The following is a 21,319-nucleotide window of genomic DNA, read 5'->3' on the forward strand; positions in this document are numbered from 1 at the left end:
AAAATCTATGTTTTGGAAAGCTGTGCTATTTTAAATGTACCACTTAGAGGTAAAAGAATACAGACAAGCTTTTTTTACTTACAGGCTCTCTTCATATGACAATTATTTCATTGCTGGTTTTATGTGAGGTTTCTGCACAGCTTGAAGGAAAAAGATGAAAATATTGAAAATTAAGAGCAGAATTCAAGAGCAGTCATAGTCTCTGGGACTATTTTAAATAATGAAAAACAAGTACTTCAAATTGTTGACATATTTTTTTTAACTACATTTGTTTTAAGGCCGAGTTTTGTATCTCTTGCTTATAGTCTTCTCATCTTTGAAGTAGTAGTATGCAGTCATAAATCTGTTTTATCTAAATAGGTAACAGTTATGACTTCAGACTTTTAGGTCTAACACAAAAATATGAAATTCTTTTAGAGGGTTAAGTTATGATTTACAGATTTTTTTTAATAGTTTGTGGATGGTCTAAAGATAATCTTTCCATTAAATGTTTCCCACTGTATCCTTTGTATAGCACTGGGATGTGTTCAAGAATGTTACTGAAGTCTTTATCTTGGTTCCTGCGCTTCTTGGTCTCAAAGGAAATTTGGAAATGACTTTGGCATCCCGGCTGTCAACTGCTGTAAGTAACTTTCTCTTCCTCTTCACATACATGTTTAAAACATTTCGAAAATGAAACAAATCTTTGAGACATGAGTGTTTTATGTTTATGAATTCATCTGGCTGTTTTGGGGCAGTTTAAATCTGTTATTAAGTTGGCAAATTTAAAAAGGTGACCCTTGTTTCCACACATCAAAACTTCACTTCTAAAGTCTCTTCCAACTTATCATTCAGAACAGATAAAATAGATTTTTGAGACTTATACGTGTATTGAGAGATCTCTTTGACCTTGAGAGATTTCAAATAGGCTAAAAAAAGTTTGTGTTTTAAGCACATTTTTTAAAGACCATTAGTCAAAATAAAGCATAGGTAACATTGCTATTCCAGACCTCTGTTGATCAAACTGCAAGAATTTTTTATTTTTTAAAGCTTTCTGGCTAAAAAAATTTATTTATGTTTGTTGTGGCGAGGTTGTTTTGGGTTTTTTTGTGTCTGCTTATTTTTTGTGTGTGTTGGCACACACAAAAAACCTAGCATAATTAGGTTTTTTTTTTTTCCTGTGTGTTCTTTCTCAGGTATTTTTTATAGCTGTTTTTTTACATTTCAGGGGCTGTTATATCTCTTCATTTTTCTAGTCTAAGTAAGCCAGATTGCCTTCCTGTATATCTTTTGTGTGTGTGTGAATAACTAGTGATTAGATCAGTCTAATAATGTGGCTAGGCTATTTTTGATAGCTGCACTGAGTATCTCTCTATGACTGCCTAATGCAGTGCTTCTGTTCTCCAGCAAGGCCCCACTTTCTGCCTCTTCCTACTTGAATGAATTTTTCTAGTACATGTCTGGCCAAAGATGTACATAACTCTTGATTATATTTTAGTATGTATTTGTAGAATATTCCTCTTGAAACTTTCTAGGGTGTTATGTGCTTTCTTGCCTAGAAGGGTTAGGTTTAAATCTCTCAGTCACTTTATGGTCAATGGCTATGCCCTATTATTTAAACTTTTGTTCATTTCTAGCTGTCATTCCCATCTTCTGGCAGAAATATTAGTCCACAAGTGCATGACCTTGCATTTCTACTTTTGAATTTTGTCAGCAGTTTTTGCTACTTTAACCCTCAAGGACACTCCGTTTTTGTGTTGTATTACAATGCTTTGTATTGACAAGGTCTCCTGGTGTTCTGTCATTAATAATTTCCATTGCCACATTCTATTGAGTTGTTGCCTGAATGCTCACTGTGATGGACATAGCCTTGGCAGTCCTGTGAGGGTTTGCTTGTTCATGCCCATTACCGAAATTGATTACTTTCATACTTAAGGATTGACATGTTCTATTGTATCTTTATCAACATCACTCTTAGTCATTCAATCTTGTTTTCTGTTTGATTTTATTGTTCTTGTTTTTTGATAATTCTTACTATTTCTTAACACTATTATTACTACCTTTACTGTCAGGCATGAATGCTTTTGCCTATTACTTTACCTTTTGGTTTTTGTTGACCTGTTGCTTAATTTGTTTCTGACTGGTACAGTTTGTGGCCTGAGGATTAAAAATGCTTGTATTGCATAGTGAAAAATACGCCAAGTCCAAAATATACCAGTGCCTTACTGAAGGCTTAAAATAAAGAAGGTCAGAATACACTTCACCACTTCTGCTTAGGTTAATGTAATCTTTGATTCTTTGTGTCAGTTGAGCTTATGACTTCTGCCAGATCACAAATCCAGAAGTTCTCTGGTTCTATCAGTGACTGAATTCCCCATCCTCACCAGTGCCATCTCATATGTGAACATCACAGCTCTCAGGGGACATTTGGAAAAGGGTCACAAAGACCCTTTCTCTGCACTGTGACTCCTGACCTAGGTCCCTATTATCCACCAGCTGTTACCAAGACAGGAGCTGATCCCCCTCTCACATACAGATGAAGAGTACTGGAGTTTCCGTAACACAGGCTGCATGTGCAGTGGATAAACTAAGAGAACAGTCCTGTACAAGATAAGAACAGTGTACATCATTCATTATCATGGGTATGCTAACAAGATTATATTTAAGTTTTTATGTTAAAAAAAAAAAAGCCTAAAAAAACCAAACAAATAAATAAAACCCCAAACCAAAGCTGTGGAAACCTGTTACAGGTGATGGCTTACTGCTAGACCTGCAATTTACATGCGAGTTCCCTCAGAAAAAGGTCATTCTGACTTTTGCATTCTTCCCATTGATTTCATTGACCCCTACTCTCTTTAGCTACTTGACCTTTAGTCCTGTCATCCTCATCCTAGAAGAACAGGAGGAGAACATTAATTCAGAGTGGATCTAAACAGTTATTTGGAATCCACTTGTCTGATTAATCTTCCCCTCTCTGGCCTACATTTGCCCTTTCTGGCTCCCCAGCAGACACCTGTCTTTCAGTGAAAGATTGATTGTGCCCCTGTGACCAGCTTTATCTTTTGAAGAGGAAATTTCTGATGAGTTCAACATTGGAGTTAATTCATGTCCTGCTTGCTCACTTAGCTTATTATTGCATCTGAATTTGCAGACATGTCTGTGCTCTTGGGGCTGTAAACTAATTATATTTACTTCATTGGTAATTATGTGGTTAGCAAAAAAGTAGTGTCTTCTTAGCAAATGTCTTTTCCTTAGTACATCAGTTTCAAGCATTGTCTGGTCACTTTCCCTCATCTTATTGCCCAATTTCTTCTTTAGCTGTGTCTTACTGATCACTCACAATTTCCCATCTACTTTAGAGTCAGTTATTTCACTAAATCTGTCTCGAGACTGTTTTTCATCTGTCTCAGGGCATAGCTTGCACTTCCCTTTGGTGTTAGTTAGTGTAAACATTCCATATGTTGGCAATCTTACAGCCTACTGTTTTTAAAACATTTTTATCTCAGAAGTTACTTCATATGTAGAATAGAGACAGCAAAGAACAAAAAGTTGCTTCTGGAGTTCTCTCTCTGTAAGCCCTTCTGCCTCTGCCCATTGCTGTGCTGGCATGACTGTGGGATGTGCACTTGGGTCAACTGCCCATTCAAGCACAATATTTATATTGCGTTTTGTGTCCTTCAGTTCTTCACCTTTGTTCTGTTCTTTGGGTCATTCTCATTGTCTCAATTCACATTGCTGTCTCTTCTCTCTATTCTTTTTTCATTTTTAAAGAGCAACAATAGCAAAAAAAAAAAAACCAAACCAAAAACCCAAAGAAAGGACACACCACCAACACCAAAACACTGCTTATTCAGTCATTCTTGTAAATTTGTGCAGACTCTTATTCAGACTGTGTGTTCTCATTGTTAAGCATTAGCAATATGACTTAACAAACCTTTTGTTTAGGTCCATCTATTTCACAGTATCACACTAAACTTGATCTCAGTTTAGAAATTTGAAATAGAAATTTGGAGTTGCAAGGAGTGGTCCTGCTCTTTCTCCCTTCCAAACCCTGAGAACACTTGTGCAAGGTTACATGAGGGGATGTAATGGATAGGACACAACCCCTTTTCACTCCCTGAAAAAAATGTTTTCCATCAAATCAGCAGATTTTTGGTGCCATAAACTCACTCATGGAACTGGTTCAAGAAAGAAAATGTGAATGTGTAGGTGACAGTAGGATAAAGAAGAGCTGTGGCATTTGGCAGGAGCTCACCTTTAGGATTAAGCATTTGCAAGATTACTTTTTTAAACAGGGATTTTTGGGATATTTTTCCAAAACTTTTTCAAAAGAGAGAAGAAGCTAAACTCTCCACAGCCTGCCATTTTGTTCATTTTGCATATATATATATAAAAAGGATGCAATGGAGATTCTTATCAGCAGTTCCTGAAACAACAGCTGTACTATCTAAACTTACTAGATGTATTTGCAGCGCTTTCACTGTAGTTTGAACATTATAAAATATTTATAGTGTGATTGAGATAAAGTGCCTCATTGTATTTCTCATTTTAAATTAGCATTTCTTTTAATACTTTGTTCCTTTCACTACTATCACAAAATGGAAAAGAAATTGAATTGAAATCTACTGAAAAGGAATTAGCAAAAGATGAAAAATATATGAATGAAGTCTTTCTATTTTTTGAGAAGTATGTTATCTTACAAATTGGTACTGTATAGGAAAAGCCACTAAAATTTATGCTCAACATGTAAAAAATGTTCTGTTATCTCAAAAATGAAGTTATTTTAAACACAGTCATACTGCAGTGGTTTTTTATTGTTCATCAGATCTTGTCTAACTCAAAAAAAAGCAAAAGTAGGAAATACATTATATAAGAGTGAGTATGTACTTTTAAATTTCTTGGAATAATTTATTTGCTATCTTTCAGCTACTACATTAAGACTGGACTTACATCATTTTTAGAATCAGAAATCTCTAGCTGTACTGTATAAATGAAAAGTTAGAATGTTAAACAGTATTACATTCTAGCATTTCTTATTTTCAGAATTTAAGTACCATAGAAACAAGCTTAGCCTAAAGGGATCTTCCAGCCACTGATCTAATCACTGGTGGTGCTTGGACATTCCAGGAATGTAAGGTGGCTCCGATATCTTGCGGAGCAAGCTAATGGTAAATAAGTTACTATGTAAAACTCCATCAAATTTAGCTGCTTTTGGAAGGATAATGTAAGTATGATGTAAAATCAAAAGCAATGTTTAACTTTTTAAAGATATATCTTGCTTTTAATCAAAGTGTCTTATTTTATTAGCTGAATTATTCCTGGGTATTTTCAAATAATACCATTTTAACCCTAAATGTCTGAATTTGTCTTCTGATTTTGGTAGGTAAATACTGGAAAAATGGATTCTCCCATTGAGAAATGGAACCTAATAATTGGCAATTTGGCCTTAAAACAGGTAAATATAATGGGTTTATTGGATTAATTCTTGGAAGTGAGTGAAGTTATTGAAAAAGTAAAATCACAAACACTGTTAAGTATGGAGATGAACAGTGTTAATGGGAGAGTAGCTCTACTAGACTGGCTCTTCTCTAAAACAATCTGAGCTTATATTTATTAGAAATAGAACTAAAATAATATCTGTGACTGTACCAAGGGTATTTCCTTTATAATTTTTCCTGAGAAAGAATATGAGGGTGATTGGAGAAAAATTTCACATTTGTCAAAGCCTTTTAAATGTTGACCTTTCAAATGTTTCTAGTACCGTATTTGCATTGGATTCAATGTTTAAAGAAGTGTGGGATAGAACTTTTGGATAATAAACAATATTTTTGATAGCTGGGTTATTTGAGGGAAGGCGTGCATTCTCTCCAGAGCAGATGTTTCTTGAGAGCTATTTCCTATTCATAAGTTATAATATAACATTCCTAAAACACAGGTGAAATATTTATGTTGTGGCTTCCCTACTTTAAGTGGTTTAGAAGCTTCTTTAGGCATTGGCTTCTTGTAAGTTCTGAGCTCCTCTTCCTAATTTTGCTTTTGCTATTCTGGAGTCTTTAAAATGCTGGTAAAAACTTTTCTGCTGGCCTAAGATTTTTCTTCATCATCCAAGTTTGTCATCCTCTCTACAGAATAGATGAGCATGCTCCTGTTATACCTGACATGTTAATGTAGGTAGGAGGAAAGGCTAGCAGGAAATGATTCTGTGGTCCTCCTGTCTGTCAATTATTTTATGAATTCACTTTCTTTTCCAGGTTCAGGCAACAGTAGTTGGTTTTCTGGCAGCAGTGGCAGCAGTAATATTGGGCTGGATTCCAGAGGGCAAATACCGCTTTGATCATTCAGTCCTTTTGTGTTCTAGCAGTGTAGCAACTGCCTTCATAGCTTCTCTTTTGCAAGGTAAAGGGAGTGCATGTATTACTTTGTGGGATTTATTTCTGTGGATGCAGAATGTGTCTTATGTTGTATTCATTTAAAATTTCAATCCAGTAAGGTACAATACATCTGAAAGCCACCTGAGGATAAGATGCCCATTTGCAATTTCCATATAGGTGGGCATGTTGTATTCCTCTCCTGTCGCAGTCTTTGAAAAGTTTTTGATTTTCATGACCTCCTGAGCATAACTAAACAAAAGAGTAAGGTCTTGAGGCTTTACCTACTATGATGCACAACTTCCTCCCCCTGCCTTTATATTCATTAATATACAAAATATAGTCTTACTACTAAGAAGGTAAAACTTGTTTATAAGTACACTGAAGTGATCCTGGATGTTAGCTTAACTGAATTCAGAGTTCCAGGTTGCCCGTGCTGATTGTGTGTTAGTTTGTGCTCTGCTTTGTGGCTGAAGTGAACAATTTGGCTCATTATTTGAAGGGTTTGGACCAAGTTCAAGTCCAGCTCTACAAACAGTGCCAGGGTCTGTCTGGAGCAATATGGCATGATGAATTTAATTCTCTTCCTAATTGTCAGGAAACATTTAACCATAAAACATTGTACTTAATGGACCTGAAGGGGAGGAGGAAAGTACCTTTACTTGTGACATGTTCTTAACGAAAATACGTGGTCAATAGTCTTAAGAATAGTAAGTCAAGTAAAATGGGTAACTTCCTTGTTTTACTGCTTTGCTATGCTTACATATGTGAAAATTACAAAATAGTTAAAGTTTTGCACAGAATTAAGAGCACACGTGTTTTTTTAGAGACTAGAAAGCCACTGAGTTTGATCAATTGCAGAATTAAGGGCAGCAAGAGAACTGTGGAACATGAGTGCATATTTTACACTTCTCATGTATGATTTGGACATGAAGAGAAACTTAGTTTTTTGTCCTGGTGATGGGTCAGTACAGGAAATTACTTTCTAAGCTTTGTCCTCCTACATATGAAATAGGTGCTTTTGAAATATTGTCATACAGGATCATGCCAGTTTTATCTTTAGAGAATTTCCTGGTGTCTGTAACTCCTTAGGCTACAATTCCTTATGGCTCCTTAAACTCTTTAGTTTCTCTGAAAGTGAACTCCTAATGTAGCATACCATGCATAATATAACATAAATGATAGCATATACGGTTGAAATTCTTATGTATAATATATGATGAGAGGGAAGTCCTAGGGTCCCAGGACGAGGGAAGAGAATCTTGACTCCATGTTTTAGAAGGCTAATTTATTATTTTATGATATATATTTTATTAAAAGAAAATGATATCTTAAAACTATACTAAAGAATAGAAGAAAGGATTTCATCAGAAGGCTAGCAAAGGAAGGAATGGAATGGAATGGTAATAAAATCTTGTGACTGACCACACAGTCTGAGACAGCTGAGATTGGCCAGTAATTGAAAACAACCACACTGAACCAATCCAAGATGCACCTGTTGCATTCCACAGCAGCAGATAATTATTGTTTACATTTCATTTCTGAGGCCTCTTAGCTTCTCGAGAGAAAAGATCCTAGCAAAAGGATTTTTCATAAAATATGTCTGTGACAGGAAATTACTCAGGTTGTGCCAAAGACTTGTTTGTAACCATGCACATTTAATTTTTTTGTAGCCAATTACATTTTGTAAGGAGATTACTCTTCAGAAGTTAGTGTTGATGTTTATAGAAAAAAAAATACAAATTAACACCTCTAATTAATTTTTTCAAGTGTGCAGCAAATAATATTTTTTATATGTTGTCTTGGGTTTAATTTATTATGTAGCTTCTTGGTGTTTGATGCTAACTCCATTATAGCCTTGTGCAATATTAGATGTCAAAGTATTTAATCTTATGTTGTTTTCAGCCTCGGTTGATTAAAATATTAGTCAGGTGAAGTTACCAGGGTTGGAAAAGGACACACTTTATATTTTTTTCTTCAGGAGATAGTTGCCTACAATAGTGCTAATTCTAGTCATAAGCAAAATAGTTTATTGTACAGATGGTTCTTGGGTTTTTTTGTGTGGGCTTACTGTGTTTTTTTAAAATGTATACATCCATTTTTTAAAATGGCTAAAACTTAAAGACACAGTCTTCAATCAGGTGGGAAGACCAATAATCCTGGGAAAAAAAGCGCTGACTTCTTATTTAGTAAGTTTGAAATTGTCATAATCTTGGGATTTTCTGTGGAACAGTGGATGCAGTTACTGAACTGTCTTCTTTGTTGAATTTAGGAGTAATAATGGTTGGAGTTATTGTTGGATCCAAGAAGACTGGTATTAATCCTGACAATGTTGCAACTCCTATTGCAGCAAGTTTTGGAGATCTCATCACCCTTGCCATATTAGCATGGATAAGTCAGGGTCTGTACACTTGCCTTGGTAAGTGTGCTCTTAAATGTGTATGACTCCCTAGGAACCTTTTTTGGGTTAAGAGGGTGGGGAGAAGGCTGGGAGGGGAAAGGTTCAGCAAACCTTTTAATCTGACTTACTTTTTTGTCAACATTTATACCATTAAATATTGTGTTGTCTATAACTTATCAGAGATGCTGATATCATCACATACAGTCTTTACAGCTCATTGTCCGAACTTTTTCATACTCACAACAATTTTCTGTATTACAACATCAGCCAGAAAAAGTATCAATTAAGACACAAGCTACCATGGTGTGAATTGCAGGTATTTTTTCAGTGTTTGGTTTTTCATGTTTACAAAGTGTTGTCATGATGTCAACTTAAATGTATCAGTGAGCAAAAGAAGTATTTTTAAATATTTTCTGTATTTTTGTTAAAACTTAAATAGTATTTTTTGTTTCATGAAAAAATCCTCCGTCCTATATTCTAAAAACTGTATTTCTCAAATACTTCTTTTAAATGCCTCTTTTAAGGATGTTTGTAAATTCACAGTAAAAATTGATGAAGATATTTTTTTAGCATCTCTTCTTTCTTTTCTTCTGATGAGAAAAAGTCCAATAATGTGCTATTCCTGTTAATCTATCAAGCTAAACAAAAAGCACTCAGCCCCCCCAAAAGAGATGGATAAAGAAACTTGGACTTTTTTCTTCCTTTGAAGAAGCACGCATTTCCAGAAATTTACATTTCTAGATACAGGTGTTTGAATGTATCTCAGAGGAATAAAAAAAGAAGTGGGTACAGTTTGAACTGATCCTTTGCTGCTTTAATAGCTGTCATGACCACTTATTTTGCTCTCCCACTGCAGCTGGAAAGCAGATCCTACACGTTAGGGGTAAGAATCAGTATGCTTCCAAGAGTTACTCCCAATTTTCTGTCTATAATGTCTTCTGGAAATACTTCTCTTTTGGTGAAGTATGTAATTAACTAGTTACAACTAACACGACTCATTCTGCTCTTTGTATTTTTTTTTTTTCAATGTCTTTGTATTCTATGGTTTTGTAAACAAGAAAGTCTTTCTAAAGAAAGGACATGCCATGAAGCCCTTGGAAATAGGTGGTCTCCAAGATGCATGTGTCTGAACTATGAAACAGTAACAAGGAATAAAAGTATTAGATCACCCTCAGCTCAGGGGAGGTAGATCAAGTTGTGAATGACAGGCAAGAGGCAGTCAGAGAATAATTAGACAACAGGTTAAAAAAAGTTAAAGAAATTTTTTTACTCAATACATGAGTGGGATGTGAAACTTACTGATGTGATCTATCAAGGGGACCAGAGTGATTTTAGAAAACTTCGGATAAACCAGTCAGAGAGGAATCCTTTGAGGAGCATTGACCAGACAGATGTAGAGACTTGAGAGATGGAATCCCTGATGCAAACTACAGCAGAAGCTGGCAGAGCATGCTGAAAGAACCATCACTCTAAACATGTCATTTTTATTTTCTTCTCCCCATAATTGAACTGTTGACAAAGGATACTAGACTACATGAGAACTGTGCCTCATGCAGCACAGTTATTCTTATGTTCTTTCTATTGTTTCTGTGCTTTCTCAACGCTAAAATAAGAAGCACAATGGGAATGTTTAAAAGAAATCTTCAGTTTATAGGGTAGTAATGAAACTGGTGGAATTCACTTCTGGACTGTGTTCAGAATTAAACATTTTTCCCTGTGGTTTATTAGCCTAATGAAATGGTCTGAAACAAAATAAGTTTCTGGCTGCTTTCTGCAAGGCATGAGTTGTTTTCAGACAACAAGACTGGAAGGATGTACAAGCTTTATGTTTGTCTGTAACAGAGGTGTACAGCTTTTGGGTTGATACCATACTTTCTGGCATACCCTGAAGAGACAGGAGAAAACATTTTTACCGAGGCCAGGGCCAAATGAAACACCCTGTTTGGCCACCATCATATATAATTTTTTAAAGGTTCATCTAAGTGCTTTATAAATAATGACAAAATTATCAAGCATGGGGATTTAAATAGTGAAAAGTTAGCAATTCTTAACAGCTCCCAAAAAAGAGCTGTAAATCCTTGTCAAATAGCTGGGGGAAAGTACTAGAGGACTCCCCAGGACTGTCGCTAGGACCTGGCACGTTCCCTCCAACAGAGCACAAGAAGTGCTCTGGAATAGGAACACTCAGTAAATTAAATGTAGAGCTCTGTGTTGCCTATTATTTGTCAGCAATGATTTGGAAACTTCTTTAAAGCTTTCCACTTTTCTCACAGAATATGCATTTAGCTCTTGTATGTATTTGATCCAGGTTGAGAAGACAAATTGTGTGATTCACATTATTGTTTTCAGGTCCTTTTTAGTTGCTTTGAAGCAGTACATTTCCAGTTTACCTCTAAATTTTTAATAGAGGCTGCATTATTTGAGCAAGATGTCTTTTTTCATGTATGCTGCCTGCTATAAATCTAAGAAAAATAGGGTGCAATGAGCTCTAAAAGAGAATTGATTTATTTTCTCTTCCCATTCTTCCACTATTGTAAAATGCATTTGGTTCATCTGTGAATTAAATATGAAGAGGAAGATGTCTATCCTTTTCTTTAAAGCTGCATCTCAAGGTTAATATTTTTTTATTTTTGTAGGAAGATGTTCTACCAGTAGAGTCTGCCATAGATTTGAAAAGAGAAAAAGTCCCTCACTGTTCCCAAGAGTTAGACTGGAGCTGAGTGTTCTCATGGTCCACCTCTTAGGTTACAAAAAGAGGTTAAAGGAGGAAAAAAAGGCCCACCAAAGGAAGAAGGAGATAATACACTGTAGAATAACTAGATAAGGACAGGAAAAAGTTACTTCTCTGTTGGGCTTTGTCTTGTTCTCACTCTAATAGCTTTCTACTTTTAGTTTACCCAGGGAAACATAACTTACTATGTTATGTAAATTACCTTACAACCTCTGGCTCTGCTGCAGAGGTTGTTCATGCAGAAGGGTAGCAACTTCTAAAAATTCTACAGCAGTTCTTTCAGGAGATCTACTAAGGTAACATCAAAGTAGTAATTTCTTGGATTTGCAGCTATTGTAATAATGCATGGGTGAGGATGTGTTTTATATTCCAGCTATTCCTCTTTGGTAGTGTTTGTGTGATCTATATTAATTATTTCAACCTGTTAATTTAAAATATATTTTGCTCTAAGACTTGTCTAAAATTTGAAGGTTTTGTCAAAATCTGTTTTAGCATTAGGTACATGACACACTTCTCATAAAGCAAATATTCAAAAATGGAATATTTGTACAGTTTATACATATATATTTGCCATTAGGATAAATTTTCCATTATTTACCTCACTGTTGAATTCGGAAGTCTTGGATCACTGTAGTAGCTTCTGTGAGGGTGGGATTATAAAACCAAGTAATCAGAAAAAAGTAGTGTTCTTTCTGTGGAAGCAGCTGTTCACTTTACAGTCTCAGCTTTATGATGGTACTCACCAGTGTTTGCAGTTGTATTCCTATGAAATAGGATGGAATTGTCCTATTTCATAGGACAATTGTCCTGCCCTGTGGGTAGGGGCAGGCAGCAGAATTGCCTGTTAATTCTCAGACTCAGACTGGCTATTAAACAACTGAGCTATTGATATAAATGTCTCAATTTTGCACATTGTACTTGAATCTTTTTAGATATGCTATTTGTGGAAATTTACCTGCTTTGGGAAGAAGGGAGTCTACAGCTGCTAAGAATTTGGATATAAACAAAATGCATTTTCCTTATGTTCAGTTTCTTTTAAAAATTTTTCTTCAGTTACAAAATAACGTTTTGTATTCTACATCCTTACTGTATTTTTTATCATAAAGCATCATACAAAAATCCTTTTCAAAATTCCTTCTTTGTACTGATGGTTCTGTCCTTGAGAAGATGAGACACAATGATCACAGATGGCAGATATTAACCATTTTGCTTAGTGAGGTTGTTGAAACTTCAGGTGTAATGGTAATGAAGACTGTATGGCAATGAAGACTGTATGCACAATTGTATGGCACAGCTCATAATTTATTTTAGAATTATAAATTAAGAAAAACATGTAGGAATATTTGGAGAGTAAAAGAGGGCTTTTTTTCTTTATTATTATTTTAGAGACATATTACTATGTATCTCCTTTGGTTGGTGCTTTTTTTTTGGCTCTGACTCCAATGGGGATTGTCATAGCTGCCAAACACCCAGCTACCAGAACTGTCCTCCACTCAGGATGGGAGCCTGTTGTAACTGCCATGATTATAAGCAGGTAGGTTTCTTTGTCTTGCTGCATGGAAGCATCTTGATAGTCCTCCTCTATCTCTGTCTATCTTACTTGATTGTACTTGAGAGACACAATTAAGAGCCTCTAGAATTTGGGCTTTGAAATGTTAGCACTGATCTGAGAGATTATTTAATCCAGTGAAAGTTATGAATCTTAAAAGTAGAGGAATTGGCTAATACTCTGTGGTCTTTGTTATACAAGAGCCAATTTTAATAAGTGAATAGCTATAATGATGTTACTCTGTAGCTCACAATGAGCTAATAATCTTATATTTAATGGTCTTGCTTGCCTTATTGTAAATATTGTACTTTCTTTTCAGTATTGGTGGCCTTATTCTGGACACAACAGTATCTGATCCTAACTTGGTTGGAATTGTTGTTTATACCCCAGTAATTAATGGTAAGACTCTGACAGGATTAATTGCTACTATATGTCAATTGATATACCTTGTTTTGAGAATTGTCTGTTACAGTAAATTTCTCTTATGCTAAATAATATCTGGAATATTAATTTCAAGTTTTGATTTTGATGTCAACAGCTGTTTATTTGAACACCTGAGAAGTGCTTCCTGTTTTCACTACAACCACTGAAACATAATAGAGAATGTGAGAAGTAGAAACCTCAAGTATGCATTAACAAACTGAAAGTATAAATATTGAAGTAGTATATTAAAATATTAAATTATCAAATATTATATTGAAGCAGTTATGGCTGGGAAAATGTAGATAATTTTTAATTTCAAAGGGTTTTTTTTCTGAACATCCAAGGACAAATTTTCAAACAATAATTTACTATAGGCCTTAAGAACTAAAAAGCAAACTACAGGCAAGTAAATACATTTCTCAAGGTAAATGTGTGCTGTTTCTGATGATTGGTATGCACTTTTCAGATATGTAAAGAATGAATTTGTGAAAATTTCATCGTTAAGTGTTCTACATCCTAAGGATAAGAGCAAGCCAAATTTCAGAAAAATAGTTGATATCTTGTTAGGCTGGTGCAGTTTGAAAATGATTTTCTTTCCTAGTACAGTATCACAGGGTTGATACCTCTTTAGTTTGCAACAACTATAATCACCAGAGCTCTGTTCCCACTGTATTGCTGTCTAGCTGTTCTTTCTCCTTTTTGTATTTTTCCATTTGATTTCTTACACTAATTTGCACTTTTATGTATTGTTATTAAAACCATTTCTCTAGTTAACAAGATGATTCTGTTTTAACTTAAGTTTGCCCTTGCAAGTTTCATATGAATATGTTCTACTCTGTTTCCTAAGCTATAAATTAAATTAATTATGGCCACTTCTTTTCCATCTTGATAATAAGATGTTGATACGGTCACTGGATTTTAGTTTTGAACCACATTGCCTTGATATAATTAATTTTCCAGACATTGTTTATGGAAATGTAACACAGGACAGCACCTAAACATTTTATAAGCTTTACTGTGGTTGAGAGTTAGTAGATCTATTGCTACAAACATTAAACAAGTTGTTCAGTTAGAGGCTTTGACAGAAGCATGTTCTTGGCAAATTCATGTTAGCCCTTGTTTTACAGCTTTCATGTCTTCTGGATGCTTATAAATTGTATTTTTAATAATTCGCTCTAATTCTTATGCAGGAATATAAATTTCACTGATATACAGATTCTCTGCATCATCCTTTTCGACCCACTTTAAAGATACATTTTCTGTTTTCTCCACTACAGCCCTCAGGTATTCTCTAACCTCCAAAATAATCAGTTTGCAAAAATGATCACTAATACTTCATGGATTGTTAACTTAGCTCTCTAGATGCAGTAAATTTAACTTAACTCTCAGGCTCTAGTATTTATTTACTTGTGATCAGGTATCACCATTTTTATGAAGGCAGTAGACAAAAGAAACTGACTATTTAAATCTTCAGTAGAGCATGTTGCTTGCTCTTCTTTCTCATTAAGACCCTCTATTTCATTTCTTCTTACTTTTAATGGGAAAGATTTCTGGGTTGCAACTTGAGTTCCTTGCTAACAATAAATTAAATTTTACACTACAGCCGTTATGTTTCCTTATCTGTTCCTTGCCTTTCTATCAATTCGAAATTGGAAATACTTGCATCTAACTTTTGTGTGTTTCCATTTTGATTTCCAGATACCTAAAAGGCAAGACAGACGTGTTGATCTCCAGCTTTTTTTCTGCTTTACACCTGTAACTTTTCTTATAGTAGTCCTTTTTTGGTTAACTCCTTGGATTTGCTTCCTAAGAGAAGAGGATTAGTCTTTTTTGGTTTTAGGCAGGTGTACCCAAACCAGTATTAAGGCAATGCCCATACATTATTTTGAACTGTCTTTATGGGAAAAGAACTAGCCAAAAGATAGAGCCCTGGAGGTTTAGCTGACAGGTCAAAACGTCTTTGAAGAGTTAGGCAGGTGTAAGAGAGGGAAAGCTGAGGCTGCTTGAGCAGGTAGGGAGGGAAAGAGTCTTTCCAGGAGGCTGGGATAGCAAGAGGCATTATTGACTCAGAATCCTAAAGGCCGAGGCATTTCTATTGGAAAATACAGAGAAAATATGGTCTGTGTAGAGTATGCAGGGGTTTATGGTACACCTCCTGGAAAAGGAAACTGTAGGAAAGGTAATTTTTTTTGCGGTTGTTCTTAGATCAGCCTCTCCGGGGTTTCATAATTCTACTGACACATTTTGATATTGCTGGTCAGAACAGTGTAGTAAACTGGGGGTAAGGAAGTTCTTCAGTTAAAAAAGCACATCTGTTGACACTCATTTACTGACATGAAAGGTGTGTTAGGTCACTTAATAGATGGCTTTTAAAATATTACTGTTGCAGAAAGTTTTCTCTACTTTTCTTGGCCTTGAAATTCTCATTGTAAGCCTAAGTAGCAAAAGAAACTGAGGGTTTCCTCCTTCTATTTTCTTTCACCTTAAAATTTGTTGCTCCTATGGCACAGAAAACCTGGGGGGAAAAAAAACCATCAGGGAAACCTGAAAGAAATATTCTTTCCTATTGGGAATTTGTCCAGCCAAAATTTGAGGACATTGTAAATTTGTTCAGCCAAAATTTGGGGATGTAAATTTGTCCAGAATTTCAAGCTGTGACACTATTTTTTAGGGCCATTTGCTGTATCTTGAACACCTGAACAGTATTGACTGCAAAATAGTCAGGTGTTAGGTTTCCTGTGCACCATTAAGTAGGTTTTATTCAAGTCCTGCCTAGATAGTTTGCTTATTCTTAGATGTGAGACAAGTGACTTTAATCATGTCTTACACTGTGGAGCCATAAATATTTTAGAAGATTGAAGAAATACTGGTCTGGAATTTGAGCAACATCAAAGTTTCCTACCCCTATTAACAATAACTACAAATATTTGCCCAAAATATTAAAATAGTTTTTAAGCAGAAAGGCATTTATAGTCAGGTTTACAGCTGGTGGCCAGACATATTTCACAGCTGTTTTTCTATTTTCTCACTGTTAAACACATGTTTAATTCTGAGGTTGGCTGGGTTAAATTGCATCACTGCTTTTTGAAAATAAACAAATGATTTTGTTGTTTCAGACAACTTGCAGACTATTTGAGATTTAGATGTCTCTTTGCGGTACTGAAGTTCTGAATAGAATAACTAAGCCCAAGCAGGGCTATGCTTTGTTCTAGAATTGATTTGAGTTGTGTTTTCTCATGAATTAAAATTTCCCAATCCTCTTACAGCATTACAGCATGTTGCAATTTGCAAGTAACTGAGCTCCTTTTGTGTAGAAAAAAAAGATATTATTACATGCTTCTGAAAATGCAGCAGAAATGAGCTAAAGTGCGGGTACCAGATAAAGCCACTTTCCTCTCCATTTTTGTGTGTTTATACAAAATATTGTGAGATATCCTCTAAGTATTTGCGTTTCAGAAGTTACTGAGTAATAACCAACATGTCAGTAGACATTTTTATGCACCTTAAAGGACGACAGTTCTGCAAATTAATTCTTAAAACACCTGAAATTTGGAAATACTTTGTATCAAAAAAACTTTCCTTTGCAGGTGGTTTGAAGCAGTACTCTTTAAAAGGTAACACAAACCTGTTCTAATATTTCTTACTCTTTGTCTGTCCATACTTTAAAATTATTTGCTACCTGGAGGGAATACATAGCTATCAAGGAATATGAGAAACACATATGGTAAAATTTAATACAAAACTTAGTGAATGCCAGTTGTCTGGGAGATGAAAATTAAGCTTATACAATACATTCCCCAAAACATCCCTTTTTTATCTGTTAGTAGGGTAAATTGAATTACAGACTTTCAGGTTTTTCAGAGAGCTTTTACTGTAAAATATTTTAGAGAATATGGAAAAAAAAAAATCCAAGAAACAATTCTTCCTCCTCAAAAAAACGCCAGCTTTTAATAGCTATTTATTTATATTTCTTTTAATATATTTGTATTTTGATTTTTCTCACAACTGACTGGTGCTTTGATTAGAATATAACCATTGTCTCAGAGAGTTGAACATCTGAAGTTTGCCTCTGTAAATCACAAGGGAAAACATTAGTATACCTGGATGGGAGTAGAGCAATTTGGCTGGGTAGCAAATGAATTTTTCTGCATCCTGAGTTGAAAGAATGTGTTAGTCTCAGAAGGCACCTCTACTGTATGAGAGCTGTATCATTCAATCTTTATTTTAGCATGAATAAGGAGGAGGGTTTTTATTTTTATTATTTTCTTTGATGCATTATTGGGTGATAGATTTACTACCTTTTAGTTGCTAACTTGTACATGTAAATCTGCATATATACTTTCAGTGGGTGATCTTTCTTTTAAGTCTTACTTGTAAATTTTTTAGATTTCAATAATCATTGTGTTGTTTTCACAACACAATTATATCCAGATCATTTTCATTTTTTGACATTTTTTATTAGTCATATGAAAGAAATTATTTATGAGTCAAATCAAACATTTAATATAATAGTTGCATATATAATAAAGCTTTCTCTTAAAAAACATCCATCTAGGGAAAGCTAATATTTTCCATCTGTTTTCCCCCAAACGTTTGAAAGTATTAAATTCTTCCAAAATAAAATGGAAGATGAATGAAAAAAAAAGCCATATAAAGAGGTAGCTAGTTAGGTTTCTAATCTAAGTATTTCACTTGCATAAAACAGGATTTTTTAAAGTTAATGAGGTCAGGGTAAAAATTCATCTTGCATTTTCTGAAAGATAAAATTATAATTCCAAAATTTAAAGTTTTCAGTCACCATTGCAACTGAGATTCTTTTTCATCCTTTTAATTTCATTTTTGTGATGCAAATGTTGAACTTCAAAAAAGCCTCTTTGGCAAAACTGACTATTTTGAACTACGAATTGTGCTCAGGAGTGTGCAAAAGAAGGAATCTTTTAGCCTTCCCTCTCTTAGATTGATGCACAAGAAAGGTCAATTTGGGAATTATGTTTGCCTAATTATCCCCTTATGTAGATATTAATTGATTTTAGGCCCATTGCACAACCTGTATTATAGCTGCTTGGGAACAGCACATTATTCTGTGGCTCACTCTCCATAGAACTGGATTTCTAAAGTCTTTAAACTCAGGTTTGCTTTGCCTGTTCTTACACAATTTTTTGTGTGCCTCATCATGCAACTATTTACATTTTCATGAACAGTCATAGCAGTGGTCATTAAAGCTGAGTATGTTCACTTTCTCTGGTGTTCTCAGTACTTTAATTAGAGGCAGTTTCCTACAGGAACAATTCTTCAATTATATGTATTTAAGGAAATGAACAAAAAAAGAAGAATGAAATGGGAACCAATAGGGTTCATATATACAGGTATACATATATACAGGTTGAATACTGCTCTGAACATTTTATGTTGCCTGTTGTACAGTTGTCCCCTTGTACTAAACAAGTACTTAAATCACTATTTTTTACTCGTTAATAAAAACATTGTGTATGCGGTTATTCCTACTCAATTGGAGGACTTTGCACTTCCTTCTGTTGAATTTCAGGAGATTTCTCTTGACCCAGCTCTCCAGCCTATCCAGTTCCCTCTCAATGGCAGCACAACCCTCTGGTTTATCAACTGCTCCTCCCAGTATTCCCTGAGAAACCTTACTCTATTTATCAAAAAGTGCAGTGTAAGATCCGAGGGAAAAACCAGCCCAGTGCATTACCCAGAGGAGGGGATGATCTCAGACTGAGATCAGCAAGATCCAGCTTCCCTTAACTTCTCGGTTTTTTACCTGCACTGAGTTATAAGACACAGATTTGCTTTGCAGTATTAAGAGTCATTGATGTAAAGTGCTTTAATGGGGTTTTCTGAATAGCATGATTAGTTCTGTTGTTAGAAAAATTTCCTTTTACCAGATGATGATTAATAGAATTGTGCCCATAGGCCTGTTTGCAAATACATGATATGGTTTTGGCTCTATTTTCAATATGGTTTCCTGTGCTTGTTAGGCAAAAGACCTGTGATAACAATCTTTACAAGAAATATTCTTGGTTAGCCCTTAACTGCCTTGATAAAATGATGATGTTTTAAATTTTCTTTTGAAGTTTTAAGTCAGTGTGACATCCTTTGCATTTTAGCAGACAACATGTCTTTGCTTATTGACAGAGCAGCACTCTCATATTGAAGTAAAACACATTTGCTCTTCTGAGAGGAATGAAATAATAATTGCTGGATTTTACTTTAAAAGAAATCGTTTTTCCCTGTGTTGTAGTTCTTGCAAAAATGAAAGGAAACTAAAGAAGTAAGTCTTCACAAATTTAGTATTTGCTACGATGGCTGCAATAGTATTTTCCAGGAGAAAAATTTATGGATTAATCAAATGTTCGTGTAAACAGTCCTCATATACATCCACAGAGCTTTTAATAATATGAGCAGCTACCGAGCATGTGACCATTTTATACATTTAGAAGATGCTGAGAAGTTATCAGTTTTGCATATCGACACCTTGCCAACCTACACAGTTTTATCTGTTTTCTGTTTCTTGCAGAGATCTGATTAATCTGGTGTAGCTGAGATGGTTATTGCACATGCACAGTAGCTGCTGTTACCAAACAAACTGAGTATCTCTGTACATATGAAGTGGTTCATTCAGCCTTATACGTGTCATTTGGTGACCAGCAGAATAGTGGGACCTGACTTTGTTCTCATTTGTATCCTGCGGTTCTTAGACAGTCTTTTCAACCTGTGGTGCTCCCTATTGTCTCATGTTCCTGCTATAACCACTGCGCACAACATCCTCTCCATTTTCCCTCTGCTTTCCACAACATTGCCATTCCTCTTCTGGCTCACTGAGCTGCTGGCTGAGCAAGAGGCATCATGCCTCTCTCCAAGCTGAGTGCTAACATGGCCTGCTTATGCTTATGCCCTGAACAATATAACTCATATTACTGTTTCTGTCTCATTGAGAACATGGCTTTGGATCTTTTCTTTTATTCATCTAGTCGCTGTTTTGGTTTTGGTATATTTTTTAACCATGCCTGGAAGTAGTTAGCATGTCTGTCCTTGTGTCAGATGTGGTTGAAATTGGCCCAAAAGTTCAAAAACAGTTTGAAGATTTGATAGTGAATGGGCAGAGCTAAAATACACTGTCACTGCTGCTGTCACCACCATATATTGTTGGCTGGCTGAGACTGAGAATGATGTATGGATTTTCAAAGCATTTACACTTCACTATGCCTGGCTATCTTCTGTGAGTTCAAATTATATCACTAATATTAGGTTATTGAGGCTCAGATAAATAAAATTTAAAAGAATTTAACTAAACATACAAATATTTCATTTTCATTTGGCTAAAATAGATTGTTCAACTCAGCTGTTATTAGTTACACCTCTTGAAATCACACTCCACACTGGCTGTTCGGCTTAGCTTGTCAGCTTCCTTTTCCTGTGTTCCATGGCTGGCCAGTTTGTTTTAGAATAATTTTTGATATGTGTCAGTAATTTCTTGCTATCTACATGAGCAATAGGGCTTGGGGAATACTTTCTCTAAATGATGGTTATCAAAGTTAAAAGGTTTGTCATTAATAGCTTTCCATCAAAGGATTGACAACCAATCTTACACCTTCTTTCATAGACTTGTCAATGTCTGTTGTCCAGACAGATTTTTTAATCACCATTTCAAGTGAATTTATTTCTATCTTCCTTAATTCTTTTATCTCATTCAGTTCCCTGTATTATTAACTAGGGGAAAAAAGTCCAGATCATCTGTCATATTTCTGTGTCTGAATTTGTTGGAGCAAATAATTACCAGTCACAAAAGAAAACTTCATACATCCTAGGAAATATTTAAAATCTAGAGAGTTGTGCCAAAGTGGTTTGTA

At 35.1% G+C, this 21,319-nt stretch overlaps 1 protein-coding gene across 5 annotated transcripts in view; it reads left to right on the forward strand.

The window, feature by feature from the left end:
* SLC41A2 (solute carrier family 41 member 2) overlaps positions 1–21,319 on the forward strand; it is a 43,596-nt gene that overhangs the window by 10,407 nt on the left and 11,870 nt on the right. For 4 of the 5 annotated variants that reach the window (XM_050986116.1, XM_050986135.1, XM_050986122.1 and 1 more), the window contains exons 3-8: positions 515–622; positions 5,363–5,434; positions 6,231–6,375; positions 8,620–8,766; positions 12,866–13,013; positions 13,348–13,427. In XM_050986116.1, the coding sequence (XP_050842073.1) occupies positions 515–622; positions 5,363–5,434; positions 6,231–6,375; positions 8,620–8,766; positions 12,866–13,013; positions 13,348–13,427 (700 nt within the window). Of the gene's footprint in view, positions 1–514; positions 623–5,362; positions 5,435–6,230; positions 6,376–8,619; positions 8,767–12,865; positions 13,014–13,347; positions 13,428–14,641; positions 17,066–21,319 lie in introns of all 5 variants that reach the window. The other variant, XR_007780300.1, reaches the window with a different exon arrangement.

Source organism: Serinus canaria, chromosome 1A (genome assembly GCF_022539315.1).
Source record: "Serinus canaria isolate serCan28SL12 chromosome 1A, serCan2020, whole genome shotgun sequence".
In the NCBI taxonomy this organism is placed as follows: Eukaryota; Metazoa; Chordata; class Aves; order Passeriformes; family Fringillidae; genus Serinus; species Serinus canaria.